The sequence below is a fragment of the Tamandua tetradactyla genome, chromosome 24 (genome assembly GCF_023851605.1).
Source record: "Tamandua tetradactyla isolate mTamTet1 chromosome 24, mTamTet1.pri, whole genome shotgun sequence".
NCBI lineage: Eukaryota > Metazoa > Chordata > Mammalia > Pilosa > Myrmecophagidae > Tamandua > Tamandua tetradactyla.
In genome coordinates this window covers 39392377-39415638 of record NC_135350.1, presented here as the reverse complement: position 1 = coordinate 39415638, position 23262 = coordinate 39392377, and the positions used below count along the sequence as shown (strand labels likewise).

Genomic DNA, 23262 nt, shown 5'->3' with positions numbered 1-23262 from the left:
TTTCCTGTAGCTGGAAGCTTTATGTCCATAGGTTTCTGTTCAAATGTGACTTCCTTAGAAAGATCCTCTCTGATCCTCCCTCCTCCATTGAAAGTAGTCACTCCTGTCTAAATTATTCTCTTCCACAGCAAGTTGTGTATTTCTTTCAAGGTACTTTTCATAATCTGGAATTTTGTTTATAGTTGGTTTCTTTCATATAGAAAGCAAGCTTCATTAGAGCAGGATCTTGCCCATCTTGTTGACAACTGTATCCTGGGCACCAAGTACAGTGCCTGGTAAATAGTAAGATCCTGCCAACTATTGTAAAACGCCCTTAAAATCAGTATGTGCTTTCTAAACAAAAAAATAATAAAGAAATGTCCTCATTTTACTTATGTTCTGATGATACATGTTTAATTAATTTGGGATGTAACCTGGCTGGTCAGGTAAATGTCTTGCTGCCCAAGAGCTAAGTGCAGCACCACACACATTTACTACACTCTGAGCCATGACTGCATGAAGGAAGGAAGCCAGGATGCTAGGCCGCCTATGCCAACTGCTATTCAGTGCCATGCCACAGGAACTCCCAGTTTTGTTTGTATAGTCATGTGATATTTAAAACTAAGTCAAATCGAACCTCCCCCTAAGGGATGTGGAGTTGGAAGACCAGGCCCTGAGGAACTTCCTGTGAGAACTTTCTGCTGTTCCCTTTCTTTGATAGACACTTTGTGACTCACTGCCTTATGCCATTTCTCATGACCAATTTGTCTGCTGCCCCGAGAGTTTCGATGAGCTGAATTCAGTCTTGCAAACGGTGCCCACCTAAATATATTTCTTGTTTAAGCTGAAATTAATGGCTATGAACAGCACTGAGGGCAAAGTTTATCTGACTAGAGGAAGCCAAGTCCATTGACAGACACTTTGTGACTCACTGCCTTATGTCTTTTCTCAGGATCAATTTGTCTGCTTCCCTGAGAGTTTGAATGAGCTGAACTCAATCTTGCAAACTGTGCCCGCCTAAATATATTTCTTGTTTAAGCTGAAATTAATGGCTATGAACAACACTGAGGGCAACGTTTATCTGACCACAGGGAGCTGAGTCCAGATACTTATTTTTAAAAAGCAAGCAGCTTTACTACAATAATAATCAAGTTCTCACATGAACTATTTCAAAGGTTTGATATTGGACAAAGAATCAATAGTAGAGGGCTTTAGAGGGAAGACTAAAATTGCATGCTATGGCCAATAATTAACAGGAAGACATCAATAGTACCATAGCACCACCCGGGGCAACTAATAGGAGGGCAGGGACAAGTGATAAAGGGGAGTATTGATTTGATATTTGGAGAGGATATGTTTGTCGGTTCTTTGTCTCTATGGACCAGTGAAAACTGTCTAAAATCTACAGTGCTGTTGATTGTACAACTAAGCAAGAATACTGTAAGGCATGGTTTATTTTGAACATTATCCATCCCACCCGATAGATGGAGGGAGTCAAAGCATACAATGACCAAGAAGCAGAATGGTGAATTGTGAAACATTTATATGATGGAATATGGTGCAGCTTCAAAAGGAAGGACGCTGAGAGGCATGCGATGATGAACTGAATAAACTTTGGGGAAATGTGTTGTGCAAAATAAGTCAGAAATAAAAAAAAAAAATATGCTAAAGTCTCTCTCAGAAAATACTTAAAAGAAAACTGGAGCCTAGATTGTAAACTCTTATAGCAGCCACAGTCTGAAATTGTTATTTTTAGATTCTGAGACACTGAGCTATATGTGTATCAGTTGGTACTTTCCTGGAATATTGAGTAACTCTGTGACACCTAAGACCAAGAAATGGAGTGCCGAAGCCCTGAAAATTTGTATAGCTACATACAATAACAGTTAAAGTAATCAAAAAAGGAGATCAGGCCCTAATTAGAGATAAAAATGAAGCCAATCTGGCCGGGATGAAGGTAAATCAGAATACAGGGTAAACGATGATAGTTGTACTCTAGACCTTCATCTACTGATGAGAGTGAAGAGAGGATAATTACGTCTAAACCTAAATTTCCTATAACACACAATCTAAATCAACCTGTCTGGATAACTCATTTAAACAACACAAACTCTTGGAGTTCAGAGTAGGAACGAGGCCTTGTAATTCTGTGCAGCTTAATGTAAAACCTGGATACCTCTCAGACTATGATGGGCTAATACTTAAAAAGAATTGTTCTGGAGCAGCTAGAAGGAAAAATCTGAGATGATGGTATGGTAGCCCAAGACAAACACTGGGATCTGTCCTGTAACTACCTGTTGAAGAGTGTTTTGAAAACTATTGCTTTTTTCTTTCTTTGCTTTGTAGATATATTATACAAAAAAAAAAAAAAAAAAAAAAAAGTATTGGTAGAGTTTCTTGAGGGTCAGGAAAAAAACAAAACAAAACTATTAAACTTTCCCATCTGGGAAACCCCAGGTACCCTTTCAACCACTCGGGACTCTCAAGAAAATATGCCAAGCCCTTGATTTTGAAGCTTGCTGTTTTGAAACTTATTTCTGTAGTGGAGATGCTAAGACTACCTATAACGAGGTGTTCTAGTTTGTTAGCTGCCGGAATGCAATATATCCGAAATGGAATGTCTTTTCAAAGTGGGAATTTATTAAGTTGCAAGTATACAATTACAAGACTGTGAAAATGTCCACATTAAAGCAAGGCTATAGAAATATCTAACTAAAGGCACCAACAAGAAGTTACCTTCAGTTAAGAAAGGCCGATGAACTTCAGGGTTCTCTCTCAACTGGAAAGGCACATGACGAACATGGCAATGTCTACTAGCTTTCTCTCCAGGCTTCTTGTTTCATGAACCTCCCCCAGGAGCTTATTCCTTCTTCATTCTCCAAAGGTCTCTGGCTTCATGGGCTCTCATGGTTCTCCTGACTCTCCGGTGGCTCTGAAAGGGAGTCTTTCCAAAATGCTTCCTCTTTTAAAGGATTCCAGTAAAGTAATCAAGAACCACCTGGAATGGGTGGAGTCACAGCTCCATCTAATCAAAAATTAATACCCACAATTGTGTGAGTCACATCTCTGTGGAAATAACTGAATCAAGTTTCAACCTATAGTGCTGAATAGGGATTAAAAGAAATGTTACTAATTGCCCTGGTTTCCTAAACCCCAACCTACATCACTCCTCTTAACTTTTAAGAACATTTAGGGCTTGAACTGAGACTCTAGAAAAGTTTTATGTGCTCAACTTGCTGTTTTAGAACCTATAATTTCCAGGGGGTTCCTAGGCCAGATAAATTCTGAAAACCAGAGGGACCAGACTCTCCAAGATTATCAACTGATTACATACCCCCCTCCTTTACTGTCAACACCCTTTCTCAATATGAAAATGTCAGGATGGTCATTACCTAAAGATCCCTATAGATTGGGAAAAGTATCAAAAGAGGAGGAGTTATATCAGAGAAAATACGATTTAACAAATGAGTATGATTGCTAATTCACTATTTCTTCTAGCCTCCAGTGTTCTCAGGCAGCTAGAAGGAAAAAATCTTAAACAGTGGAATGGTGACCCATAACAAACTTTGAAAACTGTTCTGTAACTACTTGTTGAAATGTATTTTAAAATTATTGCTTTTTCTCTCTTTTCTTTGTATACGCTATATTTCACACAAAAAAATGTTTTTGAAAAAAGCAAGCAGATTTGAATAACAAGACTTCACTACTCTAAAGAATAATAATTGTTAACGTTTGATTATTTGGGCTTTTAAGATAGTCAAGGTTCTATATACTTAAACAACCCTACTGAATCACTGGATTATGTATTTTAAAGGTGAATTATTTGCCACGTTAATATCATAGTGAATATAAAAGATGAAAGTCAGATTATAAAGGGCTGTGGACAATCTGGTTTTCTAACTTGCAGTCGGGCAGTGTATTGATTTTTACCTTTTGAGTTTCTTATTCAAGGTGTTGCTCTCTGTTCTAGCTCCGGGCTTTGTGCCTATTCCACAGCCAGTTTACTCCGCAGATTTCCGAGGGCGACACCTGGCAAAGCCTCCTGCAGTTTAGGAAAAGCGGGAAACTAGGTAAGAAAGGAAGACAAAACGTGAACTGCAAATCTCCTATCTCCTAACCATGGATTATTCAGATAGGACTAGGAGGTGCGTGGTTGCACTACAGCAGTTGCCTGCATCTACTTCCTGCAGAAAAAAAAAAAAAAAAAAAAAAAAAAAACCCAAAAAACTGAGCAACAAACTTCTCTCAAATTCTTTCCCCCCTTTTTTCTCTTCCAGTTCGTCTACTCTCACTTCTTCCCTTTTCTCAAGCCTGCGTGGAATCATGCGCTTCCTCTTTCCAAGTACTCCTGCGCAACCTATAAAGTCGGAGAAGGAAGGCGCAACGGGTGGCACGCCCTTTGCTTTGCGACGCGGCCGTAGAGCGTCCTCACGCGTCTGAGGAGCCCGAGACCGGGTTGTTGCTCGTCGGCACCTGGCAGCGGGACCACCGGCGTTACCCACTGGTTTGATTTTCCTCATCGCACTGGGGCGAAGAGCCGGACTGTGATTTTGGGAGTGTTTCTGGTCTGCGTCAGTTTAAGAGATTAGATTTTGCCACTCCTTCGGGAACGCGAGGACCGTTAGGTCCTAGTGCCCGCTAGATGCCGGGACGGGGGCTGGACCGCGGACGGAAACTGCGGCCCTTGCTGAGAGCGGCGTAGCTACGGAAGCCGCCGGAGGCCTGTTGATGGCCGCGCGCGTCCTGGGAAAGGCTATAGCCGCGGTGTCTTTCTCCGTGGTCTTGGTCACTGTCACGGGCAGGTCCTCGGGTTGCCGCAGCATCCCGGCATACAGGTATGCCTAGTGCCAGCTTGCAGGTATTCCTAGTGCCAGCTTCTCCGGAGACCTTGGCTTTGGGACTGAGAATCGGCTTCCATTCTGGCGGGTTCGTGGGCTTTCTAGCGTCTGGGATTTTTATATCCATATATGCCTTTGTAAAAGACTTCAAAATGTTTTATCAACTTTTGAAAGAGAACTGGTGCAGGGACTTTTCTTGATTTGTGATACTGAAATTTGCCCTCCCTGGGTCACCAATATGAGTCTTCATAGAATGTATAAAATAGCACCTGTTTGGGTGTGATGCTGTCCGTAGGAGTTTCTTTACTGGTTAATAATTAAAGCATTTCTATTAAGATTTAAACATTCATAGAGTTAAAATGTTTGAACAGTACAAATGGTGTAAAATTAAAAGTAAAAGTCGCCATTCCTCTTTTCTACTTACACGTGCAAGGGTAGGTATAGCTTTTTTTCTTGATTTGCCACCTCTGGATAAATTTAGGGATTTATATTCTCTCACACTGCCTTCTACTTCAGTTTTCCATTTCTCTAATGTTCTTTGAGTCCATTGTTCAGGAAATACGATGAACTATCATCGTGCTAGATGCAAAATAGTAACATGTTTTATGAGGTTGTCTGAAAGTGTTTTTTTAAGGTTTTTTTTTTGGCCTGTCATGTTAACGTCTAGCACAAGACATTTTCCATTCCATTTTGCGCGTCCCTGTTTCCTATCTCTGACGCGCCTATTTTTTTTGAGGGGGGGTCGGGGAGAGGGGAGGGCAACTGTTGGTACTGGACCTTCTTGATAGAGATGTTTTTCTTTTTCCCTTTTTTTCCACTGATTTGTCTATTTGTACTATATTCTCAGAGATTTTTCTCAATTTTATTTTCAGGTAATTTCGAATTTCGGACTTGGTCTTATGCACCTCTTTTTTTTTTTTTTTTTAAAGAGAAGTCGTGGGTTTACAGAAAAGTCAGTAATAAAATATAAGTTCCCATGTACCACCCTGTTTTGAATACCTTACATTGGTATTTGTTACATTTTCAATCCCATGATGCGGGAGAAATCCTGTCCCATGTTGCCAGGAAGACTTAGACTCCTGGAGTCTTGACCACGTAGAGGGGAGGGTAGCGTAGCCTCATAACTGTTTTTTTCCCTCTTCACCACAAGGTGCATGAGCCAGGAATCAAACCTGGGTCTCTTGCATGGCAGGCAAGCATTCTACCACTGAGCCACCCATGTGTCCATTTGTAACTGTTTTTAACTTAACATCTGTTTTATCTGATATTAGCATAGCTATCCCAGGTCCCTTTTGGATACTACTTGCAGTGCATGATGTGTTTTTCCATTCTTTCACCTTGTCCTGCTTAAGTCTTTGGATTTGAGGTGAGTATCTTGCACCGTACATAGATGGGGAATGCTTTTTTATATATTCTGCCACTCTCTGCCCTCTTTTTCTGGGGAATTTAATCCATTTACATTTAAAGGCATTAGTAATAGTATGGGACTTTCATCTGCCATTTTGCAATTTGGTCTTTTAAAATTTTACACTGTTTATTAAACTTAATTTTTGGTTTTTGAGCAGTGTTATTGAGATATATACATATATACAGTTCATCCAAAGTGTATAATCAGTGGTTCACGGTAGAGTATCATCATAATCAATTTTAGAACACCTCATACGCACAAAAGCTACAACAAAAAAAACAAACTAAAAAAGCCCCCAGCATATCCTCATATCTTTTATTGAACCTTTGCATTGATGTGATACATTTGTTACTGTTCATGAATGAATATTAAAATACTGCTGTTAACCGTGGTCCATAGTTTGCAGTAGATGCGTTTTCCCCATATATCACTCTATACCTTCTTGTATTGTGACATACATATGTTCTAGTTCATGAAAGAATATTTTTGTATTTGTACTTTTAATCACAGTCATCGTCTACCACATGGTTCACTGTGTTACACAGTATCCTGTTTTATCTTCTAGCTTTACTTCTAGTGGCATACTCAACTCTACTTCCCCTTTCAACCACAGTTACACATATAATTAAGTGCTAGTAAATATACTGACTATATTGTGCTACCATCACCTCTATCCATTTCTAAACATCAGTAATTTAACCTGGATAAAAATTATGCACACATTAAGTATATGCTTCCTATTCTCTGCCCTTATTCTATTTCTTGGTAACCTATATTCTAGATTTTAACTCTATGAATTTGCTTATAATAATTAGCTCATATTAGTGAGTTCATACAGCTTTTGTCCTTTTGTGTATGGTTTATTTCACTTAACATAATGGCCCCAAGATTCATCCATGTCACATGTTCAGGACTTCATTCCCTTTTACTGCTGAATAATATTCCATCATATATATATTCCACAGTTTATTTATCCATTTATCAGACAATGGGATTGTTTCCATCTTTTGGCATTCGTAAGTAGTGCAAGAATGAACATTGGTGTCCAAATATCTGTTTGAGCCCGTATTTTAAGTTGTTCTGAGTATATACCTTGTAATGGAATTGCCAGATCATATGGCAGTTCTATACTTAGTTTCCTGAGAAATGGCCAAATTGTCTTCCAAACGGGCTGCAGTAGTCTATATTCCCACCAGCAGTGAATATGTTCCTGTTTCTCCACATCCTCTCCAATGCTTATAGTTTTCTGTTTTTTTTTTTTAAAAGTAATAGCCATTCTAGTAGGTGCGAAATGATAATCTCATTGTGGTTTTGATTTGCATTTGTTTCCCTTGTAGTATAGTGATGTTAAGCATCTTTCCATGTGCCTTTTTTGCCATTTATATTTTCTCTTTAGAAAAAATTGTCAAGTTTTTTGCCCATTTGTTAATTGGTTGTTTGACTTTTTATTGTTGAGTTGTAGGATTTCTTTATATATTCTGGATATTATACCCTTATTGGATAAGTCATGCCATTTTTGTTCCTCCATTCATTATGCTCACTTTCATATTTATTTGATTTTTTTTTTGTATTGCAAGATATTGATTTCCTTCCCATTTCTAACTGCATTTATTTTCATGTCTTTTCCTTGTGGTTACCATAACATCTTCAACATAAAAATCGTATTTGATTTGAAACCAGTTTGTCTTCTATAGCATGTACACGCACTGCTTTTATACTCCCATCCACAACCCATTTTTGTACTTGTAACAAGTGATAATTTTTGTATATGGAATCTCCAAACCTGTAGATTTATTGTACTTTTTATGCATTTGCATTTAGCACCTCAAAGGAGTAAGAAGTGGAGTTACTTACCAAAACAATACAATGTAATAGTACTGGCATTTATAATTACCCAAATGTCTACCTTTACCGAAAGGTCTTTATTTCTTTATGCTGCTTTGAACCACTGTCTATAGTCCTTTTCTTTTCATTTTGAAGAATTCCCATTAGCATTGCTTGTAAGGCTGGTTGTGGTGATGAACTCCCTTAGCTATTGTTTATTTGGAATGTCTTAATCTCTCTCGCATTTTTGAAGAAATCTGATTTGGATATAAAATTCTTGATTGGCAAGAATTTCAGCATTTAAATAGTTAAACCTCTGTGGCTCTCTAGCCTCCATGGTTTCTATGAGAAATTGAAACTTAATCTAATTGGGCCTCCCTCATCCATAACACATTGCTTTTCTCTTACAGCTTTCAGAATTCTCTCCTTGTCCTTTGCATTCAGCAGTTTGATCATTATGTGGCACATGTATTTTTCTTCACGTTTATTCTGTTTTGTGTTCTCTTTGCTTCTTGGATGTGCATATTTACTTCTTTTGCCAAGAGTTGAAAGTTTTATGTCATTATTATTTTTATTAAAGGAAGAGTTTTGTAATCTCAGTATTTGTAATTTACTTCAGATTGGTGACAAATTTTTAATGTGCCATTAATATTTTTCTTTCATCTTTATAGACTTATGTCTGGGTAATTAGAAATACTTTAAATTTAACTGGTTATCCTGTGTTTTTATTTGTTAAATATAGGAACTCGCTGTGTGTTCCCAGGCACGCTTACTTTTGCAGATCCTACCTCATATTATACCAGACATATAAAACACATCCCACATTAATGATAATTATGTGTTACAAAAATTATCTTTCATTTATGGTTACAGTTGATAGGAACATGTTGGATTTTCAGTATATTACTAAATGACTTAAAAATGGTAGAGATTGGACAATGGGGACACTCAAAGATCATCTGCTAAGTAATAAATAATGGGGAGGGAGGATTTTCTCAGGAAAACGGAAATTAAACTAAAAGTCAAAGGGAGCTCTCTCTAATCAGAAAAGGACACTAGTAATTCACATGGGAGAGAGCAGGGAGGGGAGTTCAAAGCTGCATGAAAGGTATGTTGGTAAATAAAACCCAGCCACCAAAGGAAGGAATGGGAAAGGAAGGGGATATGGAAACAGGACGTTAACTTCAGAGAACTGGGGCTAGTGGAGGAGGGGTGATCCTGATGCAAATAGTGTATCTTTACCTGAAAAAGGAAGGGGAGTATTTTAAAAACCAGGAAAAGGGAAAAAAGAAATTTGGAGATCAACTATTAGTACTAATGTTAGATTTTCCTTTTCTAGAAGCAACTCTGTGAGTTGTGGATTTTCCTAGGGAATTATTAGAGAAGGAATATCCGCTGTTATCTAGGCTCACGCTGTAAAATGCATGTGTTAATTACTAGATAAGCCTGTCTGAGAATCATCACCATTCAGATCTTCACTGAAAGCTGAGGCAAGTAGCTTAGGGAACCACAAGGGCTAGAACTATGGTGCCAAAAATCTCAGTACTTGAGATAAATAGTCTTTCAGTGCAATATTTTGAAAAGTCAAAGTGCCAAATAATCCAGGATGAACAAGATATCCAGATTTTAAACAAAGATAGGTGCTGATGCTGTACTTAACTTGACTCATCTTGCTTTCCTCTACCAAAACCTGGTCCTGGGTTATACTAGTTTTGTGGTGCCCTCTTAAATACACTTGAGACAAATGCCTCTCTTGCCTGAACTTAGTCTTGGCCCTGGAGGATCCTGTTCCAAAATCCTTCATCCTCCACAGAAGCACACTAAAAGCACACACACAGGTACACATATTCACACACAGGCACCCATGTTCACACATATCAAAATGCTCTTTGTTAAGAAACTGTTGTAAGCTATCTGCTCTGATCCCAGGAAGTAAATTTTTGCCTATGTTCAGCAACCTTGATCTTGACATTACAGGCAACTTAACACAGTTTAATGCCCAATTATATTATTTTCTGCATCTCTGTGTCAAATGATGATATCTTCTCTGGAACAGAACTGTTTTATGAGAATCTTTACCACAGGTCTTTATCTTTTATGCTGCTTTGTCCTTTCAGTCTGAAGAACTCCCTTTAATATTGTTTGTTAAGCAGGTTTTCCCAATCATTAGGAATTTGGGGTAAAGAGTCATGTAAGGTAGTGGAGACATAGGGCTTTCCCCAAGTAGAACATCTTTTCCAGTTATAGTGTAAATAGGGCCAACTATATTGCCCACAGGTCCATAGCCATCCCTTAGGGGAAGGATATACTTCCCCTAAGGATGTTGGTTGGAGGTATCTTGCCAGTGGAAAAGACTATTATTTTGTAGCTTAACAGTAAAATTACATAATTCTCAGAGGGTAGCCACCCCAAATCATGAATCCCATAGGTCATTCCATTCATATACAGTGTACTCTAATACAGGTCGGGGTTTGTTCACCTGTTTCCATCCAAAGAAGGAGATGTAAGCCCTGGTCTCATTATAGGATGCTAGTTGGATTTCAGTCTCAAGTGAGAAGATTCTTTTCCAGATTTTCTGATATACTGAATCCTGCCAGGCCAGCAGGTAATTCCACGCAATCCAATTCACAGTGGTCACAGTACAAGGAAGGCTGGTAGCACCTGAAGATGACAAGTTCAAGCAAACCCAACATTGGATTAGATTATGGGCAAGAGTTACTGCTGAAGTCCATTGTTGGAAGGTGTTTGCTAGGGCACCATGGCTGAGAAGAAAGATATTTATGAGGAAAAATATGGGGTAATTCCTATTGATCTAACAGTATACATACTAGAGTTCCTTTGGTTGACAGTAAGATACCAGGCAGAAAAACATTAGGGGCAGGTTTTAAATACCAGATATTTGTCCCTGCCCATCTTGAGAGTCTTCCACTGTTGCATCATTTTTTAACCTGGGCGTAAGGACGGTCCGCATAGTCATGCATATGGTTCCCTGAGAATAAGAGGCCCTGGATTGGTGATAACGATCTTGATAGGTGTTTTTTTTTTATAAAGTGAGGTCTTATTACAATATTTTGCGTGACTCCTACTCCCCAGGGACTTAGAATCCCTAACTAATGCAACTGCACAGGCCATTACCAAGGCCAATTGACCTCATTTTCCCCATTTTGTACAGTCTGAGGCTCAGGCAACAGCAAATTATTATCATTTCCCCTTTTTGGCTACAAAGTGGTGGTCCTTTAATTTGTATTTTCAGGACGTGCATGGGTCCTTCCATTAGCATTTCAACAGGAGCAGGTGCAGCAGCCTGCAACATTGCATTCAAGTGAGTTAAGGCTTGATGGAGACTTTTAGTCCACTGCTGCAAGAATATTATCTTTTAGCTATTGTTTTATCAAACCATTCTTTCAAAAAGGCCCTCTCCTGTGGGCTTGTCCACACGATGTCCTGATCCATGGCCCAGCATTGGGCTATTTGCCCAGTGAAAGCAATTCCCGATCACTGTCTATCACTGTCTGTGTGTGTAGGTACTCCATACAGAGCACTCCCTTTTTCGAAACATCTGGTGGCCCATTGGTTTGCCTTCCCCATCGAGAAAGTGAACAACAGTCCTGTAGCCATGTCCATGGTAGTGAAACATACGTCGCTCCCTCTGAGAATGGAAGGGGACTGATATAACCCACCTGCCACTGGGTCACTAGCATTTGTGACAGACTGATGTGCCCCATCTTCTGTGGTAACCTACATGGTCTGTGCAGGGAGCACAGAGGGTACTCTTTAATGTTCTTTAGCTGCTGGTGTGTGATTGGCAGCTGGAACTGCTGGGTCAGACGCCACAGGATTTGATACCCTCAGTATCAGCTTTTCCTATTAAGCTATTCCGCTGCTTCCCTGGTTTCAGCTGTGCTGCTTTTTACCTCTATGAGTGCATCTGCTTCCACATTCCTGGGTAACATGTTAAGAGTGTGGGTAGGGACATGATAGACAGTTACCTTTTGTCATTGGTAGGTGTCCCAGATGTCGTTCCATAATTTTAGTTCCTAGAGGGGGTGACCTGTAACTTTCCATCGTTCCTGCTTCCAGATTGCCATCCAGGTCGTAAAGCCTTTGTAAACAGCCCAGCTGTCAGTTCAGGTGGTTAGCATGTGTTCTAGTTTGCTAGCTGCTGAATGCAGTATACCAGAAATGGAATGAAAAGGGGATTTAATAAGTTGCAAGTTTATAGTTCTAAGTCTGCGAAAATGTCCCAATTAAAACTAGTCTGTAGAAATGTCCAATCTAAGGCATCCAGGGAAAGATACCTTGATTCAAGAAAGCCGTTGAAATTCAGGGTTTCTTTTTCAAGTGGGAAGGCGCATAGCGAACACGGTCAGGGTTTCTCTCTCAGCTGAAAGGGCACATGGTGAGCACGGCATCATCTGCTAGCTTCCTCTCCAGTTCCCTGGAGGTGTTTTCCTTCTGCATCTTCAAAAGTCACTGGCTGGTGGACTCTCTGCTTCATGGTTCTGTGGCATTCTTGTTGTGGCTTTTTTATGGCTCTGTCATTCTTCTCTGCTCTCACCAAATCTCCAGCTTTCTCCAAAATGTGTCCTCTTTTATAGGATTCCAGTAAAGTACTCAGGACCCCCCTGGACCCAATGCAGTTTAACACCCACTCTTGAGTGAGTTACACTCCATGGAGATAATCTAATCAAAGTTTCCAACATACAGTATTGACTAGAGATTGGAAGAACCGGCTGCCTTTATAAAATGGGATTAGGATTAAAACATGGCTTTTTTAGGGTACATATATCCTTTCAAACCAGCACAGCATGTCTCTTAGTTCATGTACTGTTACCATCCATACAGTTCTTAACTCAGCCCATTGATGCTTTGCATAGCCCCATAGTGTCAGTACTGCGTTGTACTGCCATAGCTGTCCATGTGGGAAGCTGCCTGCTAATGGATCCATCAGTGTACCAAGCAGTCTTTAGGATGGTACCCATGCCTTCTATGGTAGGCATTTCAACAGTTATTTCAGGTGCAGCAACTTGCTGAATCTTCTATGTAGGACACTGGTCTGAGAATGTCACTTTTTTTTTTTAATACATGGGCAGGCACCGGGAATCGAACCCTGGTCCTCTGGCACAACAGGCAAGTGTTCTTGCCTGCTGAGCCACCGTGGCCCGCCCAGAATGTCCTTCATTTTTGCACTCAGAGGGTTGGTATTCAAAGTGTTGTGCACTAGAAGGTAGGCTTTCCATTTGGTCAGTCTGCTCAGTTAGGCATTGCCAGAATGTGGCTTTTGAAGCTGTGTTGGTTATTCATCCCTGAATAGTGAGGACCATTTTCAAGGTGACTGGGCATATTTGCATGAGTTCCCCCACTTGCAATAAAGCATTATATGCAGCACACTTTGCTTTTCCAGGGGCCTGTATCTCAGTTCTGCCCCTTTCCGTAATTGTGACCAAAAGCCAAGGGCATTCATTTAGAATGTTGCCTCTGCCATAGACCTCACCCAAAACCAATATCAGTGCTTGCTACATCCAATTCACAGGGCAGGCCTGGATGTACGACCTCCAATAATTGTACCTGTGCTATTACCGTTTGTGCCTTTACAAAAGCATCCTGTTGGGAGGTATCCCATTCCCAGGGATGCCCTTTCCTAATCAAAATATACAAGGATTTTAACATTTGGGCTAAATGAGGGACAAAAGGTCTCCAATACCCCCAATAACCTCAAGTGTTTGTGGCATGGGGAAATATTACACCTTATCAGTTCCAGCAGAAGGTATAGTTTGTGTGTTACCTAACCATGCAACACCCAAGAATTTAACAAAGCAGTCAGGGCCTTGAAGTTGGTTGCAATTGACTGCCCATCCCCAATCTCAAGGTGAGGTAGCAATGAGGCTGAGGTTTCTTTTAATTCTGAAAGAGAGTTACTGCTTAAAAGGATGTTATCAAGATAGTGAAATAGAGTTACACTTGCAGGATTTTTGTACTCAGGCAAATCCTTTGTCATGAAACTGGCAGATGGCTGGGCCATATACATAGCCTTGGGGAGGTGCAGTAAAAGTCTATTGTTGGATGCCTCCCTGACCAAAAGGGGGAAAAGAAGTGTAACAAAATAACTCTCAGTGGCTGGGAGAGTTCAAATGGTTGAGAAGCTACTTTGGAGTCTACTCTTATGCATGATTTGCCAACCTCCAACCAAAACCATTCCTACCAACCCTAAAGAACACCTTGGGCTTTAACTGAGCTTCTACAAAGGCTCCATGCACCAGGATTACTTTCCAGAAAACAACAACCTCCAGATGGGTTCCTAGCAGATAAGTCCTGAAACCCAGAGGGGCCAACCTCTCCAGAACATCAGCTAGTTTCATTCCCCTTATCCCATGTTATCGACAGCTCCTTCCAACATGAAAAACTTAGAATGAGCATAGTCCAGATAACCCTTAAGATTGGAAGAAACATCAAAGGATAAGGTGGAGCTATACAGAGAAGATAGATTTTAACAAATGAGTATGACTGCTGAATCATTATATTGATATTTCTTTTAGTTTCTGGGTCTTGAAACAGCTAGAAGTAAAAACCTAAAATAGTGGAATGTAACCCATACCAAACTCTGGAATCTGTTCTGCAAGTAATTGTTGTGGTGTGCTTTGCAATTTATTGCTTTTTTTTTTTTAATATATGTTATTTTTCACACACACACACACAAATCCATTTTGGATTAAACCTTTGCAATTGAAGGCTGGCTTAATTTTTCTAGGGAGATACTAAAGAAAGCATTAGCAAAATCCAATACAAAATTATATTAACACAGTTGGATACTAATCTCTTATGATAAATCAGTGATGTTTGGGACCGTAGCACACAACAGTGGTGTTAGTTTGTTTAACTCCTAATAATTTACTGTCATATGCCATGGTCTATCAGGCTTTCATACTGGCCATACAGGACTATTGAAAGGGCTATATGTTTAGGTATTATTATTCCCACCCATTCCAACTCTTGATAGTGACTGAGAGTTCTTGGTGTCCTGCCAGAAGTTTAGATTGTTTTGTAGCCACAACTCTCCAATGTGAGGGTACTTTTATAGGGTACCATTTTGCTTGCCTCTTTGAGACCACTTTGATCACCTTATGCTGGAGGTGGAATTCCTTTCTAATGGTCTGCAATGTTGCTTTCTGTAGAAGATCAATTCCTAAAATATATTCCAGTGTAGGGGAAATACATACCATGCATACTGGGGTGGGTGGGAGGCAATCTACCACTTTATAAGTTAGACTGTACCACTTTGGATCGTTTTCCCCTCATAGCCTTCTATATAGCCAGTATTGGCATGTGGAATAGGGTTACCCATAAATTAAGGGGCATTCAGCGTGCTGTTGGTTAGTTCTACATGTGGCTTCCCATCCCGTGTACCTGGCTATTGTTCGCATCTGGTGATCTTGACCTCCTTCTTACAGAATTGGGAAAGGAGCTTGCTCCCTGGAAGGGAGCAGAGGGCTCCCGGGCTTCATCTCTGAATGGTAGTTTCTTTCCTGACTTCCTTTCTTTCTCAAATGTGTAGGACCTCACTTTAGTAAATCTTTAGTCCTAGGGGGATTTGTTCCATTATTTTATCAGCACTGCATTTAGTTGCTTATCTATAACCTCTGTCTCTGTGCCTGCAGGAATGAGATCCACCCACATCTGCTTGCAGGATACCAGATTAGGGCCATCATGGTTACAGGGAACTTTTCCCATTGCCCTTATTCTGCCCCCTTTTTCTGCAGCCTCTCCAAGGTCTGCTATAGCCTGAGCAGCAAGGGAAACAGGCTTTCCTATTAGCAGGTTTAGGATAGACACAAAAGGCACATAGTAATGATTGGAGGCAGTATGCAATACTATGTGTTTCATTCCTGCAGTAAAATCTTCCGTGTCAAGACCTATGAAAGCTACAGCATAAATAGCATGTTTCATTCCCAGCCCTCTTAAAGCATCTTGTAGCTCCTCCATATTTTGTCAGTGAGGGTATTGTGCAGTATATCCCCTTTATTAGACCATTCAGGCTTACATCCATTAATCAGCCTAATCAGTAAGGAGGTGGTTTTCACATCAGCTGAAGTAGCATACAAGCATTGTCAGAGTGAAGGATGGGTGGTGATAGACACCAATTTATTCATCTCCACTCCAGAAAGCACTACCCCCTCTGCTCCAGTGTCCCATAACTTCCATAGCCAGTTGGGTAAGGACTCCTTAGTTTGTTGTCTATACTGCTGTTTTAAATCACCCAGTTTGGCACTGTTATAATCTCCTTTAGTAATATGCAGTTTCTATTCAGGAGGTTGGAGTTGCTGAACCCCGGGGGATTGATTTTATGATGCCTCCCATTTCTTTTGTATTATGGGGCATACCTGTTGGTGCTCTTCATCCTCTACCTCCCATTCCCTTTCCTGTTCTCAGGATGAGTCTTTGGGGTTCCACACTTTTGGGTCTCATCCTGGAGTAACCTAAATCCTCTGGGCTGAAGCCCAAGTAAGCTTATGGCCTCTGACTTGGGCATAGCTGCGTGCCAAAATCTCTAGCTGACCGTCCACTCATCGCAGGCAGTCAGTGAGTTCTTCATTTCTGCTTCAGCAAGGTGTGTGTCTCTTTCTAGTTTTAATTCCTCTTCTAGATGGCAGGCTTTTGTTTTTGCTACCTGTTCTGCCTCTCTGGCCATATGTAAATCTCCTAAAAGGGGCCATCCTATGGCTACTGCTACTTTGTATATGTTGTTTTCTTTCTTTTTCTTTTTGCTAAAATTTAGTTGTCTTGCTATCTCTTATAAAACAGCAACCCTGCCAGTTTTCAGGCTGTTTCCATACTCTTGGGGCAATCCCCATTTGTCCAAGAAGGCAGCCACCTCTCCCCACATGAATAATATAGGTTAATTTGGGCTTTCCCCCATGGATTCTCTCTTCCCAGAATTCATGCCCATTACGGTCTGTGGCTCTTTGGTCTCATGGCTGACTCTCTAATATTTCCAACCCAGTGCAGTCCCAAGACCAAAGAACACGCTGAACAGAGAGTTAGGAATGGTTTATTGGAACTTATGAACAGAAGAAGATTTTTCCAGTGGGGGTCATCCGGAAAATGAAGGTTGTGCTGGTTTGAAAAGATTTACGTACCCTAGAAAATCCATGTTTTAATCCTAATAAATCTTGTGGGAGCAACAGTTTCTTCTAAGCCCTATTCAGTACTATAGTTTGGAAACTTATTAGGTTATCTCCATGGATATGTGACTCAATCAATTGTGGGTATTAAACTTGATTAGATGGAGACGTGTCTCTACCCATTCTACATGGGTCTTGATTAGTTTACTCAAATCCTTTAAAAGAAGAAGCATTTTGGAGAAAGGAGAAAGCTTCAAAACGCCACTTAACCATGAAGCAGAGAGTCCACCAGCCAATGACCTTTGGAGATGAAGAAGGAAAACACCTCCTAGGGAGCTTCATGAAATAAGAGGCCTGGAGAGAAAGCCAGCATATGCAGCTATGTTCACTATGTGCCCTTCCAGCTAAGAGAGAAACGCTGAATGTCATTGGCTGTCTTGAACCAAGGTATCTTTTCCTGGATGCCTTAGATTGGACATTTCTATAGACTTGTTTTAATTGGGACATTTTCTCAGCCTTAGAACTGTAAACTAACAACTTATTAAATTCACCTTTTTAAAAGCCATTCAGTTTCTGGTAAATTGCATTCCAGCAGCTAGCAAACTAGAACAGATTTTGGTACCAGAGGAGTGGGGTGCTGCTACAGTTTACAAGTACTAAACATGTTGGAATGGCTTTTTTTAATTTTTAATCATTTTTGTATTGTGAAATATGACTTATATAGAACAAAGCAGTAAAATTTTAAATATATTTTAACAGGTTGTTATAAAACAGATTTCAAAGTGGTAAGCTCTTCTTTAGCCAAGATTAAAGCTGCATCTTCCTTCCCTTGGTTCTTGCTTATGCCTTATATTTGTTACCTATTGCTGAATAGCAAACTACCCCCAAATTTAGTGACTTCAAAAGCACATGTCTGTTATCCCACTGTTTCTGTGGGGCAGGAATCCAGGTACAGCTTAGCTGGGTCCTCTGCTGCAGGGATGGCTCATGAGACTGCCATCAGGTTATTGACCAGGACTGGGGGCTTATCTGAATGCTTGCCTGGGAAAGGATCCACTTGTAAGCTCACTTCGTGGTGTTGGCAGGATTCAGTTTCCTGAGGGTTGTTAACTGAAGGCTTCAGTTGCTGGAGGCTGTTTGTTGGAGGCCCCCCTCTGTTCTTTGCCACATGGGCCTCCCCATCATAGCAGCTTGCTTCATCAAAGCCAGCCTGCAGGAGGGTCTGCTAACAGGGTAGAAGTCACAATCTTGAAACTTAATCATGGAAGTGACAGGGAAGGGCATTTTTTAAATGACTGATGTTTGAGCCCCACCCTAGACAAATCAGAATCTTTGGGAGTGGGCCCATGGCCATCAGTATTTTTTAAAGTTCCCCAAGTGAGTTTAAGGTACAGCCAAGGTTGAAAGTGGCTGCTTTAACAACCACTTAGAGAACTAATTACATTGAAGGACATAAATCTCAGATTGCAAAAGCAAGGACCCCATAGAATTTAAAATTAGAAAGCCTGTTAATCATGATGAAATCAATTAACTAATTACCCTTCAACAAAAAGACTTAAAGCCATCTTAAACAGATACAGATAAAGAAATTGGTAACAAACATTTACATGAAGATTTTTTTTTAACTTTTGATCATTCCATTCTACATATATAATCAGTAATTCACAATGTCATCACATAGTTGCATATTCATCATCATGATCATTTCTTGGAACATTTGCGTCTATTCAGAAAAAGAAATAAAAAGAAAACAGAAAAAAATTCATACATACCATACCCCCACCCCTTCCCCTCACCGATCACCAGCATTTCAATCTAAATTTATTTTAACATTTGTTCCCCCTATTATTCATCTTTATTCCATATGTTTTGCTTGTCTGTTGATAAGGTAGATAAAAAGAGCATCAGACACAAAGTTTTCACAATCACACAGTCACATTGTGAAAGCTATATCATTATACAATCATCTTCAAGAAACATGACTACTGGAACACAGCTCTACATTTTTAGGCAAGTCCCTCCAGCCTCTCCACTACATCTTGACTAACAAGGTGGTATCTATTAAATGCGTAAGAATAACCTCCAGGACAACCTCTTGACTCTGTTTGGAATAACCATTGACACTTTATTTTGTCTCATTTCATTCTTCCCCTTTTGGTCAAGAAGGTTTTCTCAATCCTCTAATGCTGAGTCTCAGTTCATTCTAGGGGTTTTCTCAATCCCTTGATGCTGAGTCTCAGCTCATTCTAGGATTTCTGTCCCACATTGCCAGGAAGATCCACACCCCTGGGATTCATGTCTCACGTAGACAGGGGGAGGGTGGTGAGTTTGCTTGTGTTGACTGGAGAGAGAGGCTACATCTGAGTAACAAAAGAGGTTCTCTTGGGGGTGACTCTTAGGCCTAATTTTAAGTAGCCTTGACCTATCCTTTGTGGGATTAAGTTTCATATGAACAAAGCTCAAGATTGGGGGCTCAGCCTATTGCTTTGGTTATCCACATTGCTAGTGAGAATATCAAGGATTCTCCACTGGGGAAGCTGAATTTTCCCGTTCTCACCATTCCCCAAAGGGGGCTTTGCAAATACTTTTTTTTTTTTTATTAACGGAAAGAAAAAAAAAAAGAAATTAACACAACATTTAGAAATCATACCATTCTACATATGCACTCAGTAATTCTTAACATCATCACATAGATGCATGATCATTGTTTCTTAGTACATTTGCATCGGTTTAGAGGAACTAGCAACACAACAGAAAAAGATATAAAATGTTAATATAGAGAAAAGAAATAAAAGTAGTAATAATAGTAAAAAAAAAAACAAAACCCTATAGCTCAGATGCAGCTTCATTTAGTGTTTTAACATGATTACTTTACAATTAGGTATTATTGTGCTGTCCATTTTTGAGTTTTTGTATCTAGTCCTGTTGCACAGTCTGTATCCCTTCAGCTTCAATTACCCATTATCTTACCCTGTTTCTAACTCCTGCTGGACTCTGTTACCAATGACATATTTCAAGTTTATTCTCGAATGTCCGTTCACATCAGTGGGACCATACAGTATTTGTCCTTTAGTTTTCGGCTGGACTCACTCAGCATAATATTCTCTAGGCCCATCCATGTTATTACATGGTTCATAAGTTTATCTTGTCTTAAAGCTGCATAATATTCCATCGTATGTATATACCACAGTTTGTTTAGCCATTCTTCTGTTGATGGACATTTTGGCTGTTTCCATCTCTTTGCAATTGTAAATAACGCTGCTATAAACATTGGTGTGCAAATGTCCGTTTGTGTCTTTGCCCTTAAGTCCTTTGAGTAGATACCTAGCAATGGTATTGCTGGGTCGTATGGCAATTCTATATTCAGTTTTTTGAGGAACTGCCAAACTGCCTTCCACAGTGGTTGCACCATTTGACATTCCCACCAGCAGTGGATAAGTGTGCCTCTTTCTCCGCATCCTCTCCAGCACTTGTCATTTTCTGTTTTGTTGATAATGGCCATTCTGGTGGGTGTGAGATGATATCTCATTGTGGTTTTGATTTGCATTTCTCTAATGGCCAGGGACATTGAGCATCTCTTCATGTGCCTCTTGGCCATCCGTATTTCCTCTTCTGGTAGGTGTCTGTTCAAGTCTTTTTCCCATTTTGTAATTGGGTTGGCTGTCTTTTTGTTGTTGAGTTGAACAATCTCTTTATAAATTCTGGATACTAGACCTTTATCTGATATGTCGTTTCCAAATATTGTCTCCCATTGTGTAGGCTGTCTTTCTACTTTCTTGATGAAGTTCTTTGATGCCCAAAAGTGTTTAATTTTGAGGAGCTCCCATTTATTTATTTCTGTCTTCAGTGCTCTTGCTTTAGGTTTAAGGTCCATAAAACCGCCTCCAGTTGTAAGATTCGTAAGATATCTCCCTACATTTTCCTCTAACTGTTTTATGGTCTTAGACCTAATGTTTAGATCTTTGATCCATTTTGAGTTAATTTTTGTATAAGGTGTGAGATACGGGTCTTCTTTCATTCTTTTACTTATGGATATCCAGTTCTCTAGGCACCATTTATTGAAGAGACTGTTCTGTCCCAGGTGAGTTGGCTTGACTGCCTTATCAAAGATCAAATGTCCATAGATGAGAGGGTCTATATCTGAGCACTCTATTTGATTCCATTGGTCGATATATCTATCTTTATGCCAATACCATGCTGTTTTGACCACTGTGGCTTCATAATATGCCTTAAAGTCCGGCATCGCGAGACCTCCAGCTTCGTTTTTTTTCCTCAGGATGTTTTTAGCAACTCGGGGCAACCTGCCCTTCCAGATAAATTTGCTTATTGGTTTTTCTAATTCTGAAAAATAAGTTGTTGGGATTTTGATTGGTATTGCATTGAATCTGTAGATGAGTTTAGGTAGGATTGACATCTTAATTATATTTAGTCTTCCAATCCATGAACATGGTATGCCCTTCCATCTATTTAGGTCTTCTGTGATTTCTTTTAGCAGTTTTTTTGTAGTTTTCTTTATATAGGTTTTTTGTCTCTTTGGTTAAATTTATTCCTAGGTATTTTATTCTTTTAGTTGCGATTGTAAATGGGATTCATTTCTTGATTTCTGCCTCAGCTTGTTCATTACTAGTTGATAGAAAAGCTACAGATTTTTGAATGTTGATCTTGTAGCCTGCTACTTTGCTGTACTCATTTATTAGCTCTAGTAATTTTGTTGTGGATTTTTCTGGGTTTTCTACGTATAGTATCATATCATCTGCAAACAGTGATAGTTTTACTTCTTCCTTTCCAATTTTGATGCCTTGTATTTCTTTTTCTTGCCTAATTGCTCTGGCTAGAACTTCCAACACAATGTTGAATAATAGTGGTGATAGTGGACATCCTTGTCTTGTTCCTGATCTTAGGGGGAAAGTTTTCAATTTTTCCCCATTGAGGATGATATTAGCTGTGGGTTTTTCATATATTCCCTCTATCATTTTAAGGAAGTTCCCTTGTATTCCTATCTTTTGAAGTGTTTTCAGCAGGAAAGGATGTTGAATCTTGCCAAATGCCTTCTCTGCATCAATTGAGATGATCATGTGATTTTTCTGCTTTGATTTGTTGATGTGGTGTATTACATTAATTGATTTTCTTATGTTGAACCATCCTTGCATACCTGGGATGAATCCTACTTGGTCATGATGTATAATTCTTTTAATGTGTTGTTGGATACGATTTGCTAGAATTTTATTGAGGATTTTTGCATCTATATTCATTAGAGAGATTGGTCTGTAGTTTTCTTTTTTTGTAATATCTTTGCCTGGTTTTGCTATGAGGATGATGTTGGCTTCATAGAATGAATTAGGTAGTTTTCCCTCCACTTCGATTATTTTGAAGAGTTTGAGGAGAGTTGGTACTAATTCTTTCTGGAATGTTTGATAGAATTCACATGTGAAGCCGTCTGGTCCTGGACTTTTCTTTTTAGGGAGCTTTTGAATAACTAATTCAATCTCTTTACTTGTGATTGGTTTGTTGAGGTCATCTATTTTTTCTTGAGTCAAAGTTGGTTGTTCATGTCTTTCCAGGAACCCGCCCATTTCATCTAAATTGTTGTATTTATTAGCGTAAAGTTGTTCATAGTATCCTGTTATTACCTCCTTTATTTCTGTGAGGTCAGTAGTTATGTCTCCTCTTCCATTTCTGATCTTATTTATTTGCATCCTCTCTCTTCTTCTTTTTGTCAGTCTTGCTAAGGGCCCATCAATCTTATTGATTTTCTCATAGAACCAACTTCTGGTCTTACTGATTTTCTCTATTGTTTTCATGTTTTCAATTTCATTTATTTCTGCTCTGATCTTTGTTATTTCTTTCCTTTTGCTTGCTTTGGGATTAGTTTGCTGTTCTTTCTCCAGTTCTTCCAAGTGGACAGTTAATTCCTGCATTTTTGCCTTTTCTTCTTTTCTCATATAGGCGTTTAGGGCAATAAATTTCCCTCTTAGCACTGCCTTTGCTGCGTCCCATAAGTTTTGATATGTTGTGTTTTCATTTTCATTCGCCTCTAGGTATTTACTAATTTCTCTTGCAATTTCTTCTTTGACCCACTGGTTGTTTAAGAGTG

The 23262-nt window shown here is 39.6% G+C and overlaps 2 protein-coding genes and 1 non-coding gene across 6 annotated transcripts in view; 1 reads left to right on the top strand and 2 right to left on the bottom strand.

Moving 5' to 3' along the window:
- NUDT9 (nudix hydrolase 9) overlaps positions 1–23262 on the top strand; it is a 176258-nt gene that overhangs the window by 89111 nt on the left and 63885 nt on the right. For 2 of the 3 annotated variants that reach the window (XM_077142895.1, XM_077142894.1), the window contains exons 2-3: positions 3950–4049; positions 4257–4814. In XM_077142895.1, coding sequence (XP_076999010.1) covers positions 4708–4814 — 107 coding nt within the window. In that variant the 5' untranslated portion in view covers positions 3950–4049; positions 4257–4707. The remainder of the gene's footprint in view (positions 1–3949; positions 4050–4256; positions 4815–23262) is intronic. The other variant, XM_077142896.1, reaches the window with a different exon arrangement.
- Positions 2373–4663, bottom strand: LOC143668272 (uncharacterized). 2 transcript variants are annotated; one of them, XR_013168367.1, is made up of 3 exons: positions 4220–4663; positions 3910–4021; positions 2373–3004 (listed from the first exon to the last, which is right to left on the bottom strand). XR_013168367.1 is itself a non-coding variant. In XM_077142899.1 (2 exons), exons 1-2 carry the CDS (start codon positions 4497–4499, stop codon positions 3981–3983), a joined length of 321 nt encoding a protein of 106 aa, XP_076999014.1. In that variant the 5' UTR covers positions 4500–4663; the 3' UTR covers positions 3041–3980. The 2 variants fall into 2 exon arrangements, 1 of the variants encoding a protein (XP_076999014.1); XM_077142899.1 differs by lacking the exon at positions 2373–3004 and having other exon boundaries at positions 3041–4021.
- TRNAG-GCC (transfer RNA glycine (anticodon GCC)) lies at positions 5969–6039 on the bottom strand. Its single transcript has one exon. It is a non-coding gene; the product is annotated as a tRNA-Gly (tRNA).